Here is a 24,625-nt window from a genome sequence, read left to right on the forward strand (position 1 = left end):
CATCCATCTGCCTCCCAAACGATTGAAAAATATCACAAGTATCCATCCGAGTTCGTACGCAAAAGTTATGCTCATTTTACAAATTCTCGAGAGATTTCGCAAATAAAGTTGAAATTCATATTTGTAAATTTTCACAACAACTAGACCATATATCACATGGGAAACTTATTTTCTTTTTTTTGACATTTCCATCATTTTTTTATTTTTTTTAAACTAAAAAGGCGGTCCACGGGAGGGGGGTGAACTAGTAATGGCGCACCACTCCCACGGTGCGCCATTAGTAGTTTTGAAAAAAAAATTACTACTAATGGCGCATCGTGGGAGTGGTGCGTCATTACTAGTTCAACTAGTAAACTAGTAATGGCGCACCACTCCCACGTTGCGTCATTAGTAGTTTTGAAAAAATAAAAAAAAATTACTAATAGCGCATCATGGATGTGGTGTGCCATTAGTATTTGGACACTAATGGCACACCAACACATGGTGCGCCATTAGTATATAGTAATAGCGCACCACATGTCTGATGCGCCATTAGTGTCAATTTCATCTATAGCTTTTTTTTTAGTAGTGGTAACTTGCTAAGGGCATAACAAAAATGATAGAAGAAGAAGCCACAAACTTTAGACATGGTGGAGATGCAAAGCTAACCAGGCAATGGAGGGAACATGCTTCCTCTTCTCCGTTGAATCCATCACCATACGGCTAGGTGAGGAGCTGCCGCTTGCATCTTCCGCCTTCGCTGGGCGAGAGGAGATGCTGCTGAAAGAAACCTGCAAAATCATCCAAACCAACAAAGATGATTTTAGGACGAGACCCCTTGCATTACCTGTCCTTATCCAAGCTCTAATGATAGACACACGCTTCTGGTCCTTGTAGAAGCCATGGGGACCAAATATCATCTGCAATAATAGCTCAGAAGAGACGGAACCTGCGAGCGCAGCGGCGACGACGGGGCCGGCGGATCTGCGAGCACCATGGCCATGGCCGTCACCTGACCCGCTCGCTCTCCATCTTCTCTTCCCTTCCCGTCGCCTAACCCGCTCGCTCTTCCTCTTCTCTTCCCTTCCCTTCTCTTCTAAAAACAGGAGGGGGGAGGTTGCGGGCGGAGGCTGGCCGGGTGGAGGAGGTGCGGCGGCGGCAGGAGAGGCGGGCGCGGTCGGGAGAGAAAGGAGAGGGGCGCGGTCGGGACAGAAAGGAGAGGGGTGCGGTCGGGAGAAAGAGGAGAGGGGTGCGGCGCGAGTGCGGGATGAGCGGAAGGGTAGGTTACCTCCACCGGAGCGGCTGCTTTTTATACACCCATATGCAAAATGACGAAAATGCCCTTGACGGGGCATGGAATTAACAGGCGGTGGCACCAGAGTTTATAGGGCGACGTGGATAGCTCGGTCTTGACTAGCAGTCCTTCAAGGTTTATATGTTCAATGTCGTAGTTCGACCACGTTGATGTCGGCGTCGGAATGTGTGTGCTATTTAGAGCTACGGTGCACCGGCCGTGGCCAGCGGCCCGTTTGTCGCGCGGCGGCATGTCCTCCTCCTCCGGCGTCGTGGCCCCATATATACCATGCGCGGCCGGCGGGATGCTCTGCTCCTCGTGCCGGGGTGGCCTTGGCCAGATGTGCGGCTCCCAGATCTCGCACGGACGGCAGTGCGCCCGGTTCCTGGCGTGGCCATCGTGTTGCTGCCGGATCCGGCCGCCCTTGTGGTGGCCGGCGCGGCCTGGGTGGCTTGCTGGTTCCTGGCGCGCTGATGGAACTGCAAGTGCGTGCCGTCGGGAAGCCCTTCCGTGGCGGTGGCGCCGTCGATGTGTGGGGCTGCTGCGGCACGTTCGGCGGTGGCAAGGAGGGTCTGGTCCGACGCCTTTTAGCGGAGCTCTGGAGTGCTCTCGATGCGGCGGTGGATGGCCGAGTGCAGGTTTGATCCGTTTCAGCGGAGGCTTGCCACCGCCGGGAGTTCTTTTGACACAGTATGGACAGAAATGCTCCTACGTATGAATATCCTTTTCTGAGAATCCGGTGAAGAGAAAATTTATAAAAAAATACTTAAAAAATTCAAAAAAATCCGTTTTTTACATGGAATATAATTTGGTGCGTAAGATGGTCTTCAAATTTTAGATCATTTGGACATTTGAGTAGCTCTCGACAAAAAAGATGAATTTAGGGTCTCTTATACAATATTTAATGTTCATCAGTTTTTTTTAACACACTACAGAAACAAACACTCGTACCGTACGCACATACAGTTGGATCAGTTATACTATAATTCTAAAATAAATACTCTGGCTGGTTGTAATGATAGTATCATAGCTAGTATCATGCATGCCAACTAGGCAATTTTAATGAGATGTCATAGCATTAAATGAAGAAAGAGAAGGTGTAGTATTGTATCATGATACCGTATCATAATAAATGTTATGTTACTTTGTGTCATGCATGACAATAAATAGAGTATTACATGATACTAATATATGATATTATGCATTAGGGAGATAGTATCATACACTCCTCATTACAACCAGCCTAAAATGTGAAATGCTCGCATCAACCCAATGGCACGCTACCTTGTGAAGCTGTGAGGCCCGAGGTGAAAATCCGAGTTGTGCTATTCCCTTCAATCTAAATTAATTGACTCAACCTCTATCCAATGTTCATGTACATTTATGCTGTTTAGAGGCTGAGTCAATTAATTCAGATTTGAGGGGGAGCAAAATTCCTTTTACTGATGGAAACATGTCCAGAGATGTTTTCGGAAAGAACATGTATTGATCAGCCCAAATCGCAAAAGAACAGCTAGATCATTTGTCCTTTTCTTTGTACAGGTATCAATCTGGTAACATTACATCAACGTCACCTTCTCCTGTGACGCTAACAAAATCAGCACACCTATGTCTAACAGAACACCACAACGGTATCACACAAGCTCTCATGTACACATCATCTTCGCCGAGAAAAAGGCGACAATGGTAAAGAAATCAACAATCTTCAGTCAATCCATCAACTCCAAAACCAATAAGAAGCATCTAGCCCTTCACAGATCTCACGGTATGTACATCATTGCCTGTTAAGATAATTAGAAGAAGTACTTATTGAAATGAGCAAATAAAAACCTGATAAAAGAAAAGAACACTCTTTAGGGAGTTTGTGTCCTCCACATGATGCAATTCAAGGTGGTATGGAGTAGTAGTAACAAGCATACGTTTCACACACGAGGGCCTTTTTGATTCAAACGATTCTCATAGAAATTTGAGAGGATTACAGTGCTTAGGAATTTTTCCTACATTGATCGTTTGATTCATATGATTGAATTCTATAAAAATTCATATGTACTACGTTTCATAGGATTTTAGCATCCACTCAAATGTCTTGATAAGAATCATTTTCTTTTTTGTGATGCTATCGAACAAACCAAAATCCTATAAGATCCAGATGGTCATGACATTACAATCATATTTCTGCAAATCAAAGAGACCATGAATAGAAGAGAGAGAGAGAGAGAGAGAGAGAGAGAGAGAGAGAGAGAGAGAGAAATACATAACACGCCTCTTGTAGTGATTAATTTGGACAAAAATATTCTCGGGTATTTCTTTGAAAACAAATGGTCAAAAGAAGTACAGTTGACTCACCGTCACAAATTTCAGTGTCAATAGTAAATTGGCCATGGTAAAAATACTCTGCAATATTTCTTCAGGACAGCAAGAACAGAAAGCCGATCTTGTTTCAGCATTGTCTCATAGGGACGTCTTTTATTACAAAAATAACTGTCAAAAAAGTGAAGGAATGGAAATTGGGAGGGAAAAGCTTTGACGTCTACCACAGCGGGTTGCGTTGCTTATACAGTAGAAAAACTGCTAGAACGAAAACGAGGAAGCACCTAAATAGTGACATGGATGCAGCAACCTTGGCCAAGGGCCTAGCAAGCAGAGCAGAGGAGATCATGGCACATACCTCAATGAAATGGTTCATCAGAAGCTCACTCTGTGGCAGAGCCACCGGCCCCTTGGAAGAAGAACTGCCTACTTCTCTGATGGAGTGTTTCTTGCCTCCATGAACAACATTCTGTTGCTTGCTGATGCCCATGGGCCTCATGGCGTCGAGCTTTGCGCAGATCTCGGCCAGCACGTGCATCTGCGCGTCGCCTCTGGACATGCTGTTTTCCCTCATTCTGCCGAGCTCGGTCGCGAGGGTCTGCACGCTGGATTTGATCTCATCAATGCCGGCTCCCAGATCGGCAATGGCGCCGTTTGCGTGCTCGTCTCCTGGATTGGGGCCGTTGCAGTCACCGCGCCGCGTCGACGACGAGATCACGTCGTCTTCTTCGGAGATTATCTCCGGCGACGACCTCCTGCTGGATCTCGGAGGGGCATGGGACGCGACGCTCTCCGGCGCCTCAAACTTGTCGTGGACATTGGGCATGGCGCATTGCGCCGAGTAGCTCGGCGCCCGCGGGAGACGGTGGGAGGACGACCGGTGCAGCCTCGGCGGCAACGCCTGGTGGCTCACGTTGGACCGCACCCACTCCTTCTCCCTCCGGATCACCTCCCCGATGTCCGACACCGTCCTCGCCGGCCTGCTGTCGCCGACGCTCTCGGCGGCATCGAAATCCGAGGACAGCTCCTCGAGCCGCGCCGCCGGGAGAGAGGCGTTCCTCCCCGAGGATACGTCTTTCTGGGCCAGCCTCCTTAGCCAGGGGAGGTCGACGACGCCGTCCCGGCCGGGGGGCGGCGCGTGGGGACCGTTGCTGCCGCAGACGACCAGCAGGCGGTTCTTGAGGGAGGTGATGTCCATCTCCTGGCTGAAGACGACGGCCTTGAGGAAGGCCAGGGAGTCCTCGTCGTGCAGGATCCTCTCCTCCGCCACCCGCCGGAACTGGTCGGCCTCCATCCGCACCGCCGCCTTCTCGCCCTGCAGCCGCAGGATCATGGCCAGCGCCTCGTCGGCCCCCGACGACGCCGCCTGCCTCTCCTCCTCCAGCTCGGCCTTGAGCATCTCGACGGCAAGACTCTGCTGCCGCAGAGCCTCCCGCAACGCCGCCATTTCGCCTTCGTCTTCGTCATCTCCGGCCATGGCGCAGCGCGATTAGATCAAGCAACAACGAGGAACCTATGCACACCTCTGGAAATTAACTACCAAATCCGTGAAAAATCAGAAAAATGATTCACACAGATATTTTCAGATAGCAGAGATCTTGCTTCGAGTTGATTCGTTGGGATTGGGCATCACTCAACACCAAGAAAAGGAACTTGACAAGTCGGCCGTGAAAGGGAAAGGAGAGGAGAAATGAAGGATGAGGAACACAACACCTACCTGACAGGGATCTTCTTGTAGCCACAGCATCCGGCTTCTCTCCAGGATTAAAGTGGCAATAATTGAGGGCTTTAAGCTGGCGTTGAATTAAGCATTGGATTGGCTGTCATTATCAAGAACAAGGCTGTAGTGCCAAAGAGTGGCCTCCATCCATTTGGTAACAGTACGTATTAAATTCGTCGTCGACCACTTTTCTTTCCAATTTGAATATTTCTTTATTCAATTCAATTAGCAATTTCCATATCCTGCCGACTTGGTTTTTGTTTTTGGTACCTACCTGCCGACTTGTGTCGTGAAAAGAAAAGAAAAGAAGGCAGCGATCCTAGTCAACCTTGTAATGTGGGCCCTAGATGGCCGTCCATAATTCGGTTCGGCGTCTTGTGATGGGCTTCGTTTTTGTTCGACACGGAGAATGACAGTTTTCTAAACGACCGGCGGGAAGAAGCCGCCGCGGGCTGGGCGGCGGAGCACCGACAGCCGACCATTGGCGAGTCAAGAGCAGCCAGGTGGAGGCGCGTATCATTTTGTTTTATTTTCCTTTTCTTAAACAACAGATGGGCCTGACGGACCCACAGAGCTTCATCAATATATTTGAAGGACTCATAAGAATTAAAAATTACAACCGAGTCCCTGAAATATGTGACAAGGACCTTGGAAGAAGATTTAGTGTTCCAATTGGGTCCAAACGACCTCAACTCAGATGCGGCTCTACTGTTGCCGGGGACAAACCACTTGGGATATCAAAGCCGCCAACATAAGTTGATGCCGAAAGCAGTATATGGACTTAGGTTTTAGTCGGAGTACCTTCTTATCGGCAACATCCAAGCCAATAGGAATGAATGAAGCAACTGTCAACAAGAACGTTGCAGTTCCCGTCGGCCGCCTTCAACCAGAAGAATAGTCGGCGTGTTGTCAAAATTCGGCGGGCACTCCATCGCCTATGCTTCGTGGTGGGTGTCGTAGCTTCTTCACGACAAACGCCCATGATGATGCAACTCTGCTCGTTCGCCAAACACTTGCCTAGACCACTAATTAGATTAGCTTCAAAAAAGCTTTGACTAGCATTCTAGTTAAAATATTTACAAGTATATTGAATAAGAGAGGCGAAAGGGGATCCCCCCTACCTCAGACGTTCTCCAGTTAAGAAAAAAAATGCTTTCAGTATTGTTAAGTTAGACTCCAACAAAGCCACCATGAATAATATTGTCTATCTATTGCTTCCTTTTAAGACCAAATCCTGTACTATGCAACGGCTGATCTAAGAACTCCCCTTATTCACCTCCATCACCTTGATGGCCAACAAAGCCAAGGAAGAATAAAGGCTCCTACTCAAGAGCAAAGACAAGCTCGGACTTACTGAAGGAGCACTGCCCTATCTAGTTCTCGTCGTCACCTTCCATGCTAAAACGTAATAATGTGTTATATTTGGCTTTGGCAACACTGTGGATGCTTTAAGGGCTCACAAAATGTCCATGCTCGGCGAATAGCGGTTTCATTCGGAGAGGTCCTTCCGAGCGCCTTAAGCGCCATCTAGCAAGCTGGCGCTCGCGTGTCGCGGCCCAACTTCGTGCAAATTGCTCGCTCCCTCGCCGGTTCACTTCACCCATTAGTTTTTTTCTACAATTGATCTTGTAGGAAAAAAATCATAAGATTTTATTAACATCGTTGAAGAAAATCGTGAAATATTTTTTTATGTTTTTTAATAAAAGATCATCAAGTCAAGGAAAGTTCATGAATTGGAAAAATGTTGCGAATTTTAAAAAGTTCATAAACTAAAAAAGTTAAAAATGAGAAAATTACTCATGAACTCAAAAAATTCATAATTTTAAAAGGTTCATAAATTTTGAAAAACTTTTGAAAATGGAAAAGGTTCATGAAGATGTTTTTTTAAAATACTAAATTTGTAAAAAGATAATTTAAATATAGTTTTAAAATTAAGAAATGTGTTCGAAAAATATATTCCCAAAATTATAAAATTCATAATTTAACTAAAGTTTTTGAATTTGAAAAAAAATCATGGTTTTGAACTTTTTCGTGATTTAAAAAAACAATGTTCAATTTTTATAACAAAAAAAAAGGGAAAAGGAAAAATAAACAAAAAAACAGCCAATTAACTGGTGGAAACCTTTTAGAAGGTTCGCAAAACCGGTGGGCCGAAAGAATGGGCGGGCAGCCCATACACCATGGAACGACTGAGGAGGTGTGTGCGCCCGCTACTATATATAGTTTATTTGGCGCTTAGGATTCGGGTTTCACATTTGTTGCCAACTAGGAGAGAGAGGACGTGTGTCCAAGCGAATCCACTAGTGAAGGGTTATCTCTAGCAAAGGACAGTCCCCATCTTCTCACACACTGACAAGTGGCGCATTGTTTGTGCGTCACTTATCGCAATCTGAGAGTTCTTTTTCATGTTTTGTACATTCATTTATTCATAATGTTTTATATCTTGAACCGTGCATCTAAGTCCTGCATCGTTTTCATCGTTGGATCTCTCACGTTAAGATTTTTGAAATTAAATCCCACATTAATAGGTTTCGACAATTTTTTTTGACAAACAGACCTAATACCAAGAAAACTAGAAACAAAAAGAAAGAATACAAAAAAAACTAGCAACTAAAAAATGAATAGGAAAGAAATAAAAACCAAATCCGCAAGAAAAGTTGCGTTTTTTTTCACTTTTTCTAATTCTTGCCAAAACAAATTTGTGCTCGCGCGAGAAGCGTAGAAGCAAATTGTGCTTCTTGTGAAAGCATTGATTTTTCTTTTTTTTTCGAGAAGCACGGTTGTGTACCATATGGAAGCAAATCTGTGATTTCACGAGAACGACTCTTGGAAGCATATATTTCTTTTGTGACAAACACAACTGAGCTTTCATGGAAGCAAATTTGTGCTTCTTGTGCAAGCACTTTTTTTCTTTTGAAGAAGTGCAACCGTGCTTGAAAAAAAGGTTAAAAAATCTCCAAAGCCTAGAAAAACAAAGCAAAAACTGTAAAGCAAAAAAATCCCATCTAAATCCTGAAAATGCGTACAAAAATGTAAGTAAACTATAATTCAGAGAGAGAAGCCAGCACACGACACGTGACAGCGGCAGACGCATTACTTGGCACTCTCTCAAACCACAAAAGTGTCCCTTAGGTGATAACGGACCCCTAAGAGTTACATGCACAACTAAGATGTTGCCCACGAATGTCCATGGGCTTATGGGCCACCGCTGTAGTCTTAAGTTCAGATATTTTCCGAAGAAAGGAAAAGGGAAACGAGAAATGCATTGGAGCTCCGCATCTCTATATGAATATAGTACTAAAAATAAACACGGGGAAATTTTAAAGAATTCTGAAATTTTGGGATATCAAATCTTGGATACCCATGTTCAATTTTGTCGCGAATGGGTGGCCGTGGTATTTTCTATACATAGGAATGTTTTGACTTTTTTTTACCGAGATTACCACAGGCATCCATTTCCCACGAAACTGAGCACAGGTATATAATGAAACCCACATTTAATATCCTAAAATTACAGAATGTTTTAGAACTTTTTAATATTATTTTTAATGCTATATTCATATAGGGGTATAGCACCGAGAGCCACAAATCCTCATTCGATCGGAAATTCTGTTCTTAGTTCTTGTGAATTGGATTTCATACCGAAAGACTGCCCCTTAAGGCCTTGTACGGTTGCGTATGAATCCTAGTGGATTGAAGGGGTTTGAGGGGGATAAAGTCAAAATACGAACCAATCTTTGCCAATCCCCTCCAATCCTTTTGGGAAGAGGATTAACTGAACAAAGCCTAAAATAACAGACAAAGTCACCCACTCACAAAAGCAAACCAAAATTAAGCTACTTGCACTGAGAGCCAATCATGCTTAGCTTCATCTGAAAAGCCCCTACATTTCACCCCTCTCCACCTGTGGAAAGTGGCCCCTACATCACCCTCAACGACAAGTTAATTATTTTTTGGATTAGGTTGATCCATGACTAAGATGGAAGCACAGAAACATACTAGTACTTCTACTACGCCTCAACAAACAGGGAGTCAAATTGCCTGCCAGTGGCTACGAGGCAGACGGCGACGGTACATGCATGCGCCGGTCGTTCTCCTTCCATGGCTAGCTTCACGCCATCCGTAGGCTGAGCCAGTGGAACAGCAGCGGAGAAGGCTGCTGCTGCACCCCGCCGTCCTCCGCCTGCTCCGCGCCGAACCCTGCCGGCCTCCGCTTGTGGTACGGCGAGCCCGCGCCTGCGCCAGTGCCGACCAGCTGCTGCTGCGCCTGCGCCTGCTGCCAGTCCTGGCCGCCCGTGAGCGTGTCAGACTCCGTCGTCGACGACGAGAAGCTCTCCCCGGGGGAGCAGTGCCCGTCGCTGTACCGCTTCTTGCCGCCGCTGCCCAGGGCGAGCGTGAGCTCCAGCTCCGCCTCCTCGTCGTCGGTCGCCTCCGGGCTCAGCTGCGCCTGCGCCGCGCGAGGAGTCGCCGCCCCGTCCCCGTGGCTGCCGCGGCGGGTGGTGCCGTACTGCCACTGCTGCTCGTAGGAGCACGCGTCGAGCGCGCTCGCCCTGCGGCGGTCGTACTCGGCGCCCGGGGAGCCGTTGGGGGAGGCGGACAGGCCGCTCTGCTGGCTCTTGATCTCCCTCTTGAGGTCCCTCATCAGAAGCTTCTGAATTCTGTACAGGCGATGGAGATCGTGAACCTGCGACAACGTACACAAATCATGAGGCCGCAGTCTTCTTGAGACGGGGAGGCAAAAGCAAAAAGGTTGTAGCTTCTTCATACCTGCTGCCTGAAGGTCTCCTCGTGCTTGAGCATGGCCATCTTGAGGGTGTCTTTGTCGCAGTGCATGAAGGCCTGCTCCATCGGCATTGTGGCGATCCCTTTCTTGCTCTGTTTCTTCTTCTTCGCCGGACCTGCATGGAGAAATAGCTACAACATAAGCCTCTGCCCCAAGTGTTCCTAACCACACTACACTGTATATCGCCATACAGATATGAACTTGAACAGAAAGTGAGAATACAATGGAGCCACACAATTGGAGCTTTCGAAGTGGGATGGAGAATCGGGCACTAGATTCAGAGGGGGGAAAGGAAATAAAGGAGGGGGAAGAACAACAGTGTGCATGGCAGGAGAATCTCTCTGCTGGAGTAACTGTATTCTGAAGCAAGTCACAACCCAAAGGAAAAAAGAAGCCTGAAAAGGGCTAAAAATGATTGAACAGAGCATTGCAGATTGATGAGCAGAGAATCGTAAGGGGAAAGAAGAGAGGGAAATGAGATGAGCTCATTTCTCACCTATCAATTACTAGATGTCAGAGAAGTGACTCAAGAACTGAAGTGCCACTGAGCTCCAACTTCCACTCACTCGGCCCTGTTCCTCTTCTCTTCCCGCTATCGGTTTCTGATCATTGTATGGCTCCAAAGGCCACAGGCTTTCCCTTTTATACACATCAACCGGCAGACCGTCGTCTCCATCCGTCCCTCTCCCTCTCCCTCTCTCTCACACACACTCTGTTCTCTGAAGAAAGAGAGAAGGAAAAGAGAAGGGCGAGGGGAGGGGACAAGACACGAATGATGTAAGATTCCTTTCACAGTGGTGGTATTTTAACCAGGCCTGCGCTGCACTGCAGGGAGGCATGCCAAGCAACGGAGTACACTAGGATGGTGTTTGTTTCTCTAGTCCTAGGATTTTTTCTAGTCCCTGGAACTTTTTAAAAAAGACTCTCAAGGAGATGCTTCTAAGGACTTTTAGGAAAAAGTCCTAAAAAGGTCTCACCCTGTTTGGTTTGGTAGGGACTTTTTCTAATCCCTGCACCAAAAAGTCTCTGGAAACAAACACCACCTAGGACTGCAGGCCGACTAGGAGTATCTTTCTCTCTCTCTCTCTGGCCTGGCCTTGCTCTTGCGGCATGCAGCGGCTGAGCCGAGCAGAGGGGACAGGACCAGAGGTTGAGTAAGGAACGGACCACCCACATGCATAATTTACATGCCCGACTGTGGCTGTGAGATCATGGATCTGTTGATAAGTAGAGAATTACTATCCCTGAAACGGAGGGCAAAAGATTGGACTTGTTGCTCACTGAGAGAGAGGAGCGTGATGGATGGATGGATGGATGGATGCAAAAGCTTATTTTGGAGCCAAAATGAGTGCTCCGAGAAGCTTTTGCGATGACAGCAATACGTCACCGGGCTTTCTTTTCTTTCCTTTTTCTATTCTATCGAGATGTATGTGTAGAGTACTACTCTAGCGGTACAGCATGTCAAGCACAGCACCAGCCTTGTGTACATCTATCGTTTCGTTACGGACGGCAGGTACCGTTCTTGCTATAACGTCCGTTTTTATTTCGAAGTTACTAGGGCTTGGTACGTGCAGCAGGTGAGGAAGGCCCCACCCATCCAGTACACACACTGACACACATACCGTTATAAGAGCATCTATAGCCGGACTTGCAAATCCAGCTTCTCAAACACCCACGGACGCGTCCGCGTACACTGATTGAACATCCTTTAAATGTTGCGTCGCACATTCACAAATTATAAATCTCGATTCTTAAATCCATGCAATTCATTTACGTCGATCATACGATACAAACTGTCCGGATGCCAATTCGAAACAAAGCAAATCAAATCATAGTTTCACAAACCGGACATGGCAAAAAAATAAATCAATGTCCGAGCATGACGAATGGCCTCGGATCACTTGCCGGGCGCTTGCTCCGAGTGGAATGCGTCGTGCTCCAGGCGGAATGCATCTTGCTCGTCCTGCTCTGCGTGCATCCGGGCAGCCTCCTCCGCCTGCATCCGGGCCGCAGCCGCTCTCGCCGCCTCGTACTTCCTATGGTTGTTGATCTCTACCTTCTTGTCTGCAAGCCACTTCTTCGCATGCTCATCCAAGAGGATCTCGTCCGCCAACATGATCCTCGCATTTTCCGCGTCCCGTGCGAGTTGCAGCCTCTCTTTCACAAGCTCTATGTCTTTATTGCGGCGATGTGGGTCGGGCTGGACGACATCTCCGGCGATGGATCAGGACCGGAGATGAGGATTAGGAGTAAGGATGAAGGACGGCGAAGGTTCAGACGTGGGAAAGATTGGAGGGCAGCGGGAGGAGGAGGCTTTGGTGAATTTGGTGCAATTTGGGATGGGGTCGGCCTATCGGGTCTGACGTGGCGGGCACCCTATATACGTCTCATATTTAGGCTGAATATTGAGAGGGGGTGCTGGTCAGCCCCGGTGTCTGAGACTCGTCTGGGTTAAAAAAACGTGACCAACATATGAGGCGGGTTTAAGGCGCCCGGCTGTATATGTTCTAAAAACAAGTTCACTTAGAAGCAAAAGTCACTTGCCATACTCTCTTTTTTTCAAGCGTATTTTTCTCAAAGCTGATTTCGATCGATCATAGGCAGGAAATCAGATCAGACACTTGGTGTTAACTATAGGAGATTTTCTTCTGAGAAACCCCAGCAGAATCGCTGTGATTCCGTTGAAATGCATTGCCCCTCAACACATGTACTGCAAGGTGCAGGGCGTACATACAGAAGCCCTGATTGCCCCGCAAAGGACATGTATTTGACTACTTTGACCAGACCATTGAGCTGCCGAAAGAAAAAAATAAAATTGTTGCCCCAGTACGTTTTTTTGACCGAATTGATGCGGTCCTTGTATAGTTGATTAAGTGAGGCTGTACAGCCAGCGACAATATTTTTTGATGTGGACCATCCGGTGGCCATTACCGCCAACGATCTCATTTGATTTGGGTCAAGGACTCCATGTGGTCAGAGAGTGCTTCAGGGGGGCAGGCCCAGGCCCCGGCCTAGCGACTGGTCCAGCTCCGGCCATTGTTCTTCTCAATCTCATCCTCACGCCGTACCTGAGGTACAGCCCTACCGGTGTGCTAGCCGGTAGCATCGATAATTAGGAAGGAAAGAAAGCGTTGAGACGGACAAATTGTGCGTTACCAGCGGCTTAACAGAAAGCGCCTTTTCTTTGCCTCCCCTACCTCTAGCCCGAACCATCATGTCGCGTCGCTCCATTGGACCATGCATATGCACTGGTGGTAGTAGTAGTAGTAGGGCATGCGAGCTTGATCCAAGTGCGGTTCCAAGAAAAGAAGCGCTGAGAGGGAGCCATGGCCGGCCATAGACACGAGAGTCAATAAAGCAAAGAAGTAGATGAATATTCAGCGGGCGAGCGAGTGAGTGAGTGAGCAAGGCCTCGTCTGATTGGCTGATGCGGTGGCCACCTGGGTTGGATGGTCCAGTTGGACAGTATAGCAACAGTTTTGTCTCGGATGCCCATGGTCGTGGAGGTTAGATTAGGGATGGCGGGTGCGCTTAATTCCGACGGTTTTGGGTTAGCGAAGGTAGTAGCCAGGGTGACAGGAGGTTGATGGTGGTGGTGGTCTTTTCAGCGAGCAACGGCGGTGTGGAGCGTGGGGAGGAAGCGATGAGGGCGAGCCGACAGCGGCGCACGCGCTGCCGCGAGGGGGAGGCGCACACGGGACAGCCCGTGGGACCCGCGATCTCGATGGGCCTAGAGAACATCGCTGCTGCTACTGCCTCGTGGGGCCGCCTTCCTGGACCGGGCAAGATTCTCAGTGCCGTCCGTCGTCCCGCTTCGCTTCTTCTGCTTGGAGTTCCACCGAGGAACCAGATCCGGCCACTGGCCTCGCCGGAAAATGGCCAACTCCACCGCGTGACCTATTTCTACCTCAAATCGTTCATTTGTGTCCGTTTGAGGTAAAATGGACAAATCAAACGACCCAACGCATGGGAGCATAGAGACGTTCTGTCCGGCCCGTGTCCGCTTATGCTGGAGGGTTGGATCGTGGATCCAACGGTCACCTGTAGCCTCTGCCTTCAAAAAGCTAGGATATTCTGCCTCCCGCTGGTGCCGGTCCGTCACGTCTCCGATGGCATTAGGGCCATGAAGGCGAAGTGGATCTCGCCCCTTGTCGGTGGGAGGGCTATGTTTTTAGATCATTTTTCGAGCTTTGTTAGGGTTTGTGTTCTGCTGAGAAAGGTGAGACAGCAGCGGCTCCCTGAAGATGGAATAAAGGTCTCCCTGCCTAGCCTCCGTTTTGGTGATGTGTCTAGCATCATTGGTGGGGGTGTGGAGGTGTGTCTTCGGCGGATCTGTCTTTGGTGGATTTGCTCGGATCAGTTCATCGTTCGCCTTCATTTGTGTGTTTTCAGGTTGGATCCTTTTGATCTACACCCTTCATCTGCGGCGGTTGCTGTTCTGGTGCGTTGGTTCTATGGGGTCTTAGCACGACGACTTCCCGACTGTCTATTAAAAAAGGTTTGCCCGGCTCCAGCGAGGGAGGGGTGATGACGGCGGCGCGCCTTCGGCTCGCTTCAATGCTTCTAGTCGTCGCTAGCTGGTTTACGAATCTGGATGTAATTTTTATTATTTCTGGTGTTCATTGTACCACCAATATTGAAGATGAATAGATTGAAAGTTTTTCTTGAAAAAAAATTATAGCCTCTACATATCTATGTAATTACCGGAATTCTTAGGGCGTTTTCTATATTTTTCATGGGCTCTCCTGTTATTGGTTGATCCTTCTTAAGTAACTCTCAATCTATTTATCGTCTGTCATGACGGTAGAAGGAACACGAGGGAGAGCTCTCCTTTAATGTGTCTTACCAGAAAACATCGGGTGCTCACGGAGCTCACATGCTTCCATGGTACAGGTGTACAGGAGCACTTGAAGCCTAAAGCGTTGGATCGTGGATTCAATGGTTAACTCTGTAGCCTCTATATATGCCTGGAATTCCATGATTTTTAGGGTGTTTTCTGTAATTTTGCATGAGCTGTCCTTGTGATCGTTGGATCTCTGATCCAATGACCAGGTGCTCCAATGTCACAAGAGCACCTGATACCTTTCGGTGGCCTTGTCATGTTAGTTGATGCCAACGGGCATGCCTTTTTTAGGGTTTGTTTGGAACACACCCGGGACTGTTGTGCTTGTTTTTTGGCGTTCACCAGTGGCAATGGCACATGTTTGAATGAAAGCTATTTATTGAATTTGCGCCTATATTTGGTTATCTCGTTAAGTTTTTCTTCGTTGAGTGGTTGGTTAACTCGTGGCGGTGAAAATGTCCACCAAATAATACACGAGCCCTGTATTGATAGGGCTAGTATGGACGGAAACCAAATAGCTCTTATACATACTTTGATTTTAGTTGGCATGGGCAGCTCGACCAAACGATCTGAACATGAAGACAAATGGTGAGGCCGAACTCAAACTCAATTTTTGAATTTAAAGACTCGGTCTCAAAGTCCAAAATGCCTAAAAATATGGTTATACTGCAAATATGGGCCTAGAGAACATCGCTACTCTACCGTACGTCGTCCCACTTCGCTTCTTCTGCTTGGAGTTCGACCGAGGAACCAGATGCGGCCACTGGCCTCGTTTGAAAATGTCAGGTGCTTCGGGAGCTTATGCTGGAGGGTTGGATCGTGGATCCAACAGTCAGCTTTGTAGCCTCTGGATATGTGTAATTACCGGATTTCTTAGGGTGTTTTCTATATTTTTTTCATGGGCTCTTCTTTGATTGGTTGATTTTTTTACAATAACTCTGGATTTATTCATTGCATGTCATAACAGTAGAAGGAACACAAAGGACAGATCTCCTTTAATGTGTCTGACAAAAGACACCCGGTGCTCCCGCGACATACTCCGTGGTACGGGAGCACTTGAAGCGTAGAGCATTGCAGCGTGGATCCAATGGTCAGTTATGTAGCCTTTAGATTTGCCTATAATTACATGATTTCTCATGGTGTTTTATGCCATTTTGCATGAGCTACCCTTGTGGTCGTTGGATCTCCGATCCAATGCCCAGGTGCTCCAATGTCATGGGAGCAGCTGATACCTTTCGGTGCCCTTGGCATATTAGTTGATGCCAACGAGCAGGTCTCTTTTAGGGTTTGTCTGGATCACACCCGGGACTATCGTGCTTGTTTTTTGGCGTTGACCAATGGCAATGGCACATGTTTGAATGAAAGTCATTTATTGAATTTGCGCCTATATTTGGTTGGCTCCTTAAGTTTTTCTTCGTTGGGTGTCTGGCGAACTCGTGGCGGTGAAAATGTCCAGCAAATAATACGTGAGCCTTGTATTGGTAGGGCTAGTATGGACAGAAACCAAACAACTTTTATACATACTTTGACTTTAGTGAGCATAGGCAGCTCGACTAGGCGATCCGAACATGAAGCCAAATGGTCACACCGAACTCAAACTTTAGTTTTGAATTTAAAGACTCGGTCTGAAAGTCCAAAATGTCTAAAAATAGGGTTATACTACAAATATGGACACAATAATGCTATTTTATATTCAAAATAAATAAATAAATAAATATTTTTAAATAGGAAAATGCCACCTTTTGTATTTTTGGTTGGACGAGGCTTGGGTTTTAATGCCCTCTCAAAGTTTGACAATATCAAATAATCGCTCAACGCCTCCCATATTTTTAGATGAACGACTTAATGGGCTTTTGAAGACTTTAGTTAGTAATCAAGTTCATGCAGATGAACAAGCGGCAATATTGCTACTAAGGTCCAAATATGGTCTTTTCACTAAAGTCTTGATAGTATTATTGTTTTCCAAGGATTAAGGATACGAAGAAGAGGTCTCCAAAATATTTTATTGTAATTCTTAATTGTAAGAATTACTTTGTAATTTCTTGGATTTTGAATCCAAAATAGTACTCCCTTCGTTTCAAATTTGAACTAAAACCACGACGAGTAATTTGGAACGGATGGAGTACATGTGTAACCGTTGTTGAGCATAAATAAAGTTACACAACTCCATTCTTCAATGCACTTGTGAAAGGATTGAGATGCACCTAAATGAGGGTGAATAACGACAACTATAAATTTTACTTTGGTTATTAGCATGTTTAGGCTATGCGAAATATAAAGGTGTCCCTAATCAATTGCTACAGTGAGATAAATATGATGCTTGCAAGGTCAAGTGATCAAAATAGACCACAAGTAAAGAGAGTGCTTAGGAATAACCAGAGACACCAGAGACGAGTGAAAGGGCATTTCTCTCCCTAAGTGCTTTGTGTTGATGACAACGCAAGTTGTAGACTAGCCGTGTGCTTGAACTACACACATATCTAAATGGCACAAGACGGTTAGGTACCCTCTAGAAGGAAAAGATCAGAGATGACATTTTTGACACATTTATTTATTTTTGATCGTAGGAAATATATACTATTAAGTGGGGTCTTTGTTGAAAGATACAGGTGAAACCAAATCACATACACAACAATTTATATTGCACCCACATAAACTTCCTATATGTTTTCGAGGAGAGAAACCAATTCTACCTAGTGCTGGAAATAGGCACCCAGTTGTACCGCTTGACCCAGTGGTAGTACCACTCCCTTGTGGAGCAAGACTGTTGGTGGTCACCTGAGGCGGTTGTACCGCCTACATGGGCGGTAGTACCACTCTCACTTTGAAGAAGCAACTCGCTCCATGTACCGGTTGATGCCCTTTGAGAGATTAACGAAGGTATTCTTGTCATTTCCCAAAGAAGTGACCCTAAGTTTATCGAAGCCACTAGAGGATGGCTACTTCAGCAGTGGCTCTACCAAGTCTTTGTGAGAGAATTAAATTAGTTTTTATAACCGGACCTTAACAACCTTAGGTTGTAAGCACATATAATTAAAACATGCATATGTATGAGGACTTGTTTCTTACAACCATATATTTGTGACTGAGATGATCATGATCTTAATTTGTGCTCCGAAAGACACCCGTTAAGATGTGCCTGCAGCAAGCAGAAGTGTGGTGTGTGTCCAAATTACGCATTGACCAATAAGCAGCCTGCATCAAGAGTCAGTTGTGCAACCACAGACCCTTACCATCGTGTTAGGTTACCTCAATTATTAAAGAGAAACCAAACAAAAACGTTGGGCGTTTAATGACTACACCTCATGTATCCCCAGGGATTGGCTTTCTGCTACCATACTAAACCTTTATGTCACTCGTGTTTAGAATAGCATTCCACGTCCTCCGTGCTCCTTTCTCCTCCTTGATCGAACTCTATGATCCTATGTACATGTAGGGTCAAAGAACGAGAAAGGGACAAGAGTAAACTACATTGCAATTCTAACACATAGTCCATCGACCCCTCATACAAATACATCGAATTGCAAGGCTATGCCTTAATCCATCGTCTTACCGAATTACTCACACATGACAAGTGGATCGCATGAAAAAAATCATTGGACAAGACATAAAGATGAATGCTTTATTTATAATATGTCTTACATTGGTTGCCGGATACGGTACACGATTACAAGTGTGGCTAACTTGGAGGTGGTTTGTTTCGGTGATGGTGATGGTGGTGGCTATGAAGATTAGATGGGAAATGGTGGCGGCTAGGGTTGGAGAATGGCTTCTATTGCGGTGATGGAGGTTTTCGATGATGCTCCTTTGCGATTTTTTGGAGATGGCCCCTTTATAAATGTTGTTGGGTTGGATGTCACGGAGCCACGAGCACCTCGTACGACCGCTGGTATGAGCGGGTGCATTCCTACCAGACGTTGTCTTTGGCTCTGTATCCAGTGTTGCGCCTCCAATTTATTTTCTTCTTTCTCCATTTTGCATATTTCCTTCTAATTGATTGAGTTTCTTCATATATGACCTCTTTTTCTGTGAAAACAAAATAAAAAAGAGGATTTTGTGATCTTTCACATTTATTGTCATTGGAGGCAATATGAGAGTGTTTTTCTCGGATTCTAAGATAATCCGGTTTAAACAACGATGCGATGAGCGTAAAAGTAACACTCATCATCGGCTCAACCATCGCTCAAGGGTCCACGTCCGTCGGATATGGAGTAATACACGGACAGTAACCCATTGATTGTTGCGGCTATGTTTCTATAGCCGGTACTACCAGCCAGCCAGGTGGTGTAACGCTTTGGCTGGATTGGCTACGCGATGGGGCTACGGGTAGTTGTACTGCTCTCCGTAGCGAGGGACCTAAAAGGAGGAGGTTCTTCCCCCTCCCACCTACCTCTTGCCTCCCCCCCCTCTCTCTCTTCTCCATTAGTGCCCAAAGATTTTATATTTTTATTGGACTTTTTCAAATTTCTACATAACTAAAAATTATAAATGTTTTCCCAGTATAATTTTTAAAAATTCAGAGGTCCTTACAAAATTATACTCGAAATTTGAATTTTGAGCTTATATTTCTCAATGGAGTAGTTTGTTTTCCCTAACATTTATAACAGTATGTTAAGGAGATGGTGTTCTATAAACATGTAGAATTTCAAGCTCAAATTCAAATTTAAATTCTGACTTTTCATTTTTTTTGGTATGTGTTTTTTCCCTGCAAAAAAAGGCATACACGGTCCGTAACGATAAGTATGCAAACTGTGGAAAGAAAAATGGAAGGTTGACAAGCTTAAAGAAGGAATCAAAAGGAGCAATTCAGCAGAAAGTTTGTGGAAAGGGCTGAAAGCCACCGTCCTGCTTGTCTTCCTTTCCCACACTTGCTTCTCAACTTGGTGAGACAAGCAATCGCTTTGGACAGCCGAGCACCAAAGCGTCTCACTTTTCCACACTTGCTGCTGAACTCAGTGTGATCGCTGTGCTCTGCCTACGTTTCTATAGTCATCTGCTCTGTTGCTGCACTGGTTTCAACTAAATGCCTCGCTGATTTCAGTTTTGATTAACCTAAGAGCATCTACAGTCGGACTTTGCAAATCCGGCCTCTTAAATGCCCGCGGACGCGATCGAACGCGTTCGTGGGCACTGACCGGACACGCTTTAAATTAGCCACTTTGCATTCATCTTTCTTATATTTCAACCCCTAAATCTATACAAAACATGCAAAAGTAATCCCACGCACTACATCTACATACTATCCTAACTACTCTTCGTCGTCGGAGATGTCCACTATGACGGTGCTGGACGCAGGCTGGACGGGCGGGTAGGAGGGCTCCGGCTCGTCCTCCTCATGCTCGACCTCATCCATGTAGGCGAACATCTCCGTCTCCTCCGTGGCCTGTTGCGCCTCCACCTCCTAACGGCGACGGTGTCTTGCCTCTGCAGCCGACTTCGACCGGAGGGAATCGAGGATAGCTTGGTGCTTCGCCTGCAGATCTACGTCACCAGCGTCCCTCACATCCTCCTCCTCCTTGTCCTCCACCTCCTCCTCCTCCTCCTCCAACGCCTCCTCCGGATCCACTGCATTAAGAGGTAGCCCCACAGCGATTCGGGTTTTGCGCTTAGCCTGGATCTGCTCAAGGAGCTCGAGTCGGCGCTCCGGCGTCAGAAAAGACTCGCTCCTCACCCAACGGCGTGGGGGGATGGCTACTAGACGGACGGGTGGAGTGGAAAGTGGCGGCGATGGCAGGCAGGAGGAGGAAAATGTGGATGGATGGTAGGGTTTTGATGCCGCAGGTCGACTTAAATAGCCGGGCAATGCACTACGCGGCCCGTCAGAGCTGCGCCACGCGGTGCCACCGGTCCGACAGAGGCGACGAGCTTCGGACCGCCGGGTTTGAGGGCGTTTCCGGCTGGGACCCCATCGTCAGTCCGATGTGACGGGCGTGCCTGGGCACCCCATAACCGCCCCATATTTGGACTGGGTATGGGGTGCCGGTCAACCCGGGTGTTTGAGGGTCGTTTGAGATGCTTGTCTGGGTTAAAAAATCGTGGCCGAACAGTGACCGGTCAGCTCGCCCGAACGTATGAAGCGGATTTGAAAAGTCCGGTTGTAGATGCTCTGACGTTTCGTGGATGATTGCTTAAGCATATGCAAAACATCGAGCAGATAAGAATGATTAGGGTAGTTCCAAAAGTATGTTTTCCTTTTGATGCTGCGGTGAAATGGGAGCAATGATGAGGGAGATGCATGCTTGGCAGCAATCCAGAGGCTAAGCCTAGCTAGGTGCTTAATTTCAGTGATGAACTTTCCCCAAAAGCGCATCGATCCTAGCAACCTAATTCCCTGGTCCTGTTAAACAATCGGCAAGCCTGACCTGCACGAGTTCTATCTGCAACTCCTGACCTCATCATGCCCTGTAAAACCCTAACATTCCAGCTCGTGGCTTGTGCCAAGCTATCATGCTCATGCCATTAGGGATCATCATGGAGATGCCCACGAGTCAGGGCAAGCGTAATAGTTTCTTAATTACTGACAGATTATTCTTTGGTAACAAGCCCAATGACATGATGCTGTAACTTGCAATAGCAGCGTCCTGTGTTTTTATCTCTTCCCCTCGAGTTTGTACAAATGTTAGGTTTCATCTCTTTTTAAATCGGCATGGCTTTATTAAAGGTACTGCAACAAGTCAATGGTACGCTGCTATGCAGATAAATATAAGTACTATATTGCGCAAAGTTTATAAGAAGTCTAATAATGGAAGGTAGAAATTGACCACTCCTTGCACTTTTATGTTGGGCAAAAGGCATATAGGGGTATAAGTGCTTAGATTAGCTAACATATTTTATTCAGGTACGGGCATTTCCATTTCTGTATCCACATTCGTTTCGTATTCCTTACCACATTTGTATCTGCATTCTAAAACAAATCAGGATATTTTCACCATCATTTTTATTTTAGTTCCGATGCGGAGGTTAACTTGTCATATGAACGTTCTCTCAACACGAACATCGGATATTTAGGATTATCCATTCCCACTTCCCACTCTTAGTTGGGTGGTACTGTGTATTGGTATTCTTTTAGGATATGATAATGTTACTAATTTTTTCCCTAACACCCCCTCCCCTCCCCCTCCCCCAAGTCTCCATTTGTTTTGAAGTATACTATTCCTAAGAATAGACCCTCAAACACTCAACCCTCAACCCCTCGTTGCCACCAGAATATGGCGTTCTTCCTCCAAGGTTCAGGACTAACGCCGTGGCCGTGTCTCACGTACCCTCACTTAGTGTGGTGCTAGCCTAACTATTCGCGGAGCGTGTGGTGCTCTCCGAGGGACAACGAAGCGAGGTGTCTCCTAGGTGGGGCGCCCTGGCCCGATGTTCACGGCTACCAGGCACCAGCTCCTGTTCGACGATTCGTGGCTAGGCTCGGTGCTCCATGCTGCTCTAGACCGCGAGATCCTGGATCAACGGGCTTGGAAAGGGCAATCTCTACAACGAGTTGTATGGCGTGGACGGTGGTGGTCGACTCCAATCTCCTATGGGTGTGGGGATCCTCCAGTCGTATGCACACGGTGGCATGATCCAATGTGCGCGCAACAACTTGAGGGAGTGGTGATGGTTGTGAAGCAGCGACAACGGTGTTTTAAGACTGGCTGGTGAGGGTGGCATCCAAACCCATATCGAAGATTGCTCCTCCTTGGTATGACAACACTAGATGACTTCGATTTGGTGTTGCTTTTTGGGTACATAGTATCGTGTTCCGGGATGTAAGTCCTATGTCTTACCCTGGTTGGTTATACCTCAAAATGGTGGCTTTTTTTGTGTTGTTGCCTTGTTGAAGTCATTTTTTATAGTCTAGTTGTACTTGATCCTCAGGATGAAAACCACGATCCGGCCTCCTATGGTTAGATCCCACGACGGCCCAGGTGCGTCGTTCCCTTCCTAAAGACGTTGCTTTTGCGCAACTTTTATCATAGCCCTTGTATTGTTGTTGGTGTTGATGGTCGTTGACGTATTCCATCCATCAATGTTTTGATCACTTTGATTATTTTTTCTTTCACCTAGTCATAGCTTTGGTCTTATGCGACTTTACTTTTTACGTGCATGATCCTTTGTGTGTGTGCATCAGTATTGACTGTGTTCATTCTAGTTAATCTGAGAGCGGGTGTGTGTTTGTTATGTTTGTACCCCTTTATGATGCATTAAGAGTGAGAATCGAGCGGTTGGCTAGGCAGCCTTGGCGCATCCCGACTAACAACGACTTAGATCCCGGGAACGAATTTGTGGTAGGCTCCGTTTTGATATATTGTCCGTCAGGCTTCTCACCCTTGGATCTCCGTTTTTATGTTTCAATACAAGTTAACAGTAAGATGACATTGGTTGATAAATAAATCTCCAATTGCTTTGTTTTTATTGTTTTGTATATGTTCCATGATGCTTTTATTGGGTCTATAAAAACCCAGAAATTCACAGGGACGTGTAGATGTTGGGGCACACAGCTTACCTCGAGCAACCCGATTACCTCGCGATCCAAGAAGTTGTTGGAGTCTGCACGAGGGCATATAAAGTGTTAGATTTTAGTTTCTGAAATTTATGATTTTATCGTTTGCTTGTACCAAGTTTCAACGAAACTTAGTGAAGTTTTAAACTACGTATTTAAAATGGATCTTATTTAAAAGCATCATCACAAGGAACACGGATATGCAAACAAAATTTAAATTTTACTTTTGGTTCAAAAAGATGTAAAAGTTTGGAAATCGAAAGCCAAAAGAAAAGGGATAGATGCTCCGCCCCTGCATGCCACAAATCCCGCTTCAGCAAAACCCGAGTTATTTATGTTGAAAGATATCTGGACTGATCCAACCAGGTTAGGCCATTTCCAACGTGAATCCCTGCGATAGAACCCAATGTCGGATAGACACTCAGGCCTTTACCGCTAACCCTTAAGTGTTCATGGACATGCTCGGAAGTTCAAAATTGTGCATTCAAACAGCAAATGCAAGGAGAAGTGGGGGAATCCGAATCTGTCCGTGGACACCGCAAACTCACGTTCGTGTCCGCTAATATTTCAGTGTGTCCAATCGAGATATACAATACATTGAAAATGCCCTTGGGGCTTAGGCCCTAGTGGTCTCACGCTAGAATAAGGTTCATCCAGTCTCTGGATCTAAAGAAACACTTCCTTGCCAATAGTCAATAAGTATATCATCATTTTATCAAATTCGGCGCTACGACCAAGAACTGTACTAGTCAAGCGGAAAGCACATTTTGGGGCAGTGAGTGAGCCCTACCAACATACATAGTCTACATGCACAATGATACACACGCAGTCTTCAAAAGGATAAAGCTAGGCAGCAAAAGCACCACGGATCGGAACATGCGTCTTGTAGCCCTTCTCGCAAAGCGCAGCACCGGCCGGACACAGACGATGCGCTTCGCTTTCATCAGGGAAATGAGCCCACAGGCAAAGACGCGCTTGATGGATGCATGGGCCCGTGTGCTTCTCCTCTTTGAGCAAAAGCACGCACGAAACCGAAATTTTGGAGCCCCAAAGGCCGAGGCGATCTTGACATCACAAAGGCATACGCATCGCTTTGGTCTGTTGGATCTGGTCCATGCGCAACGGCAAATGGTAAGTTCCAGACTTGATCGGCCTTGAAGGAATGTGTAGTTAGAATTTCAAAGGCTATTTTTCGAAAGCCTAAAACC

The 24,625-nt window shown here is 46.4% G+C and overlaps 3 protein-coding genes across 5 annotated transcripts; all 3 read right to left on the reverse strand.

Annotated features, from left to right (window-relative positions):
- Window positions 1-647: 647 nt before the first annotated feature.
- Window positions 648-1,334, reverse strand: LOC119300115 (ankyrin repeat domain-containing protein 63-like). Its single transcript, XM_037577177.1, has 2 exons — window positions 860-1,334; window positions 648-770 (listed from the first exon to the last, which is right to left on the reverse strand). Exons 1-2 carry the CDS (start codon window positions 1,332-1,334, stop codon window positions 703-705), a joined length of 543 nt encoding a protein of 180 aa, XP_037433074.1. The 3' UTR covers window positions 648-702.
- A 1,403-nt stretch (window positions 1,335-2,737) lies between these two features.
- On the reverse strand, window positions 2,738-5,468 carry LOC119303244. Of its 3 annotated transcripts, none has more exons than XM_037580353.1 (2): window positions 3,942-5,262; window positions 2,738-3,054 (listed from the first exon to the last, which is right to left on the reverse strand). In XM_037580353.1, the coding sequence occupies exons 1-2, from the start codon at window positions 5,058-5,060 to the stop codon at window positions 3,034-3,036; spliced, it is 1,140 nt and encodes a 379-aa protein (XP_037436250.1). In that variant the 5' UTR covers window positions 5,061-5,262; the 3' UTR covers window positions 2,738-3,033. The 3 variants fall into 3 exon arrangements, with proteins under 3 accessions (XP_037436250.1, XP_037436247.1, XP_037436248.1); XM_037580350.1 differs by lacking the exon at window positions 2,738-3,054 and adding an exon at window positions 5,301-5,468 and having other exon boundaries at window positions 3,061-5,096; XM_037580351.1 differs by lacking the exon at window positions 2,738-3,054 and adding an exon at window positions 5,301-5,468 and having other exon boundaries at window positions 3,061-5,119.
- A 3,657-nt stretch (window positions 5,469-9,125) lies between these two features.
- LOC119298026 lies at window positions 9,126-10,851 on the reverse strand. Its single transcript, XM_037575573.1, has 3 exons — window positions 10,583-10,851; window positions 10,071-10,201; window positions 9,126-9,987 (listed from the first exon to the last, which is right to left on the reverse strand). Exons 2-3 carry the CDS (start codon window positions 10,155-10,157, stop codon window positions 9,415-9,417), a joined length of 660 nt encoding a protein of 219 aa, XP_037431470.1. The 5' UTR covers window positions 10,158-10,201; window positions 10,583-10,851; the 3' UTR covers window positions 9,126-9,414.
- Between the last annotated feature and the right edge of the window lie 13,774 nt (window positions 10,852-24,625).

Source organism: Triticum dicoccoides, chromosome 5A (assembly GCF_002162155.2).
Source record: "Triticum dicoccoides isolate Atlit2015 ecotype Zavitan chromosome 5A, WEW_v2.0, whole genome shotgun sequence".
In the NCBI taxonomy this organism is placed as follows: domain Eukaryota; kingdom Viridiplantae; phylum Streptophyta; class Magnoliopsida; order Poales; family Poaceae; genus Triticum; species Triticum dicoccoides.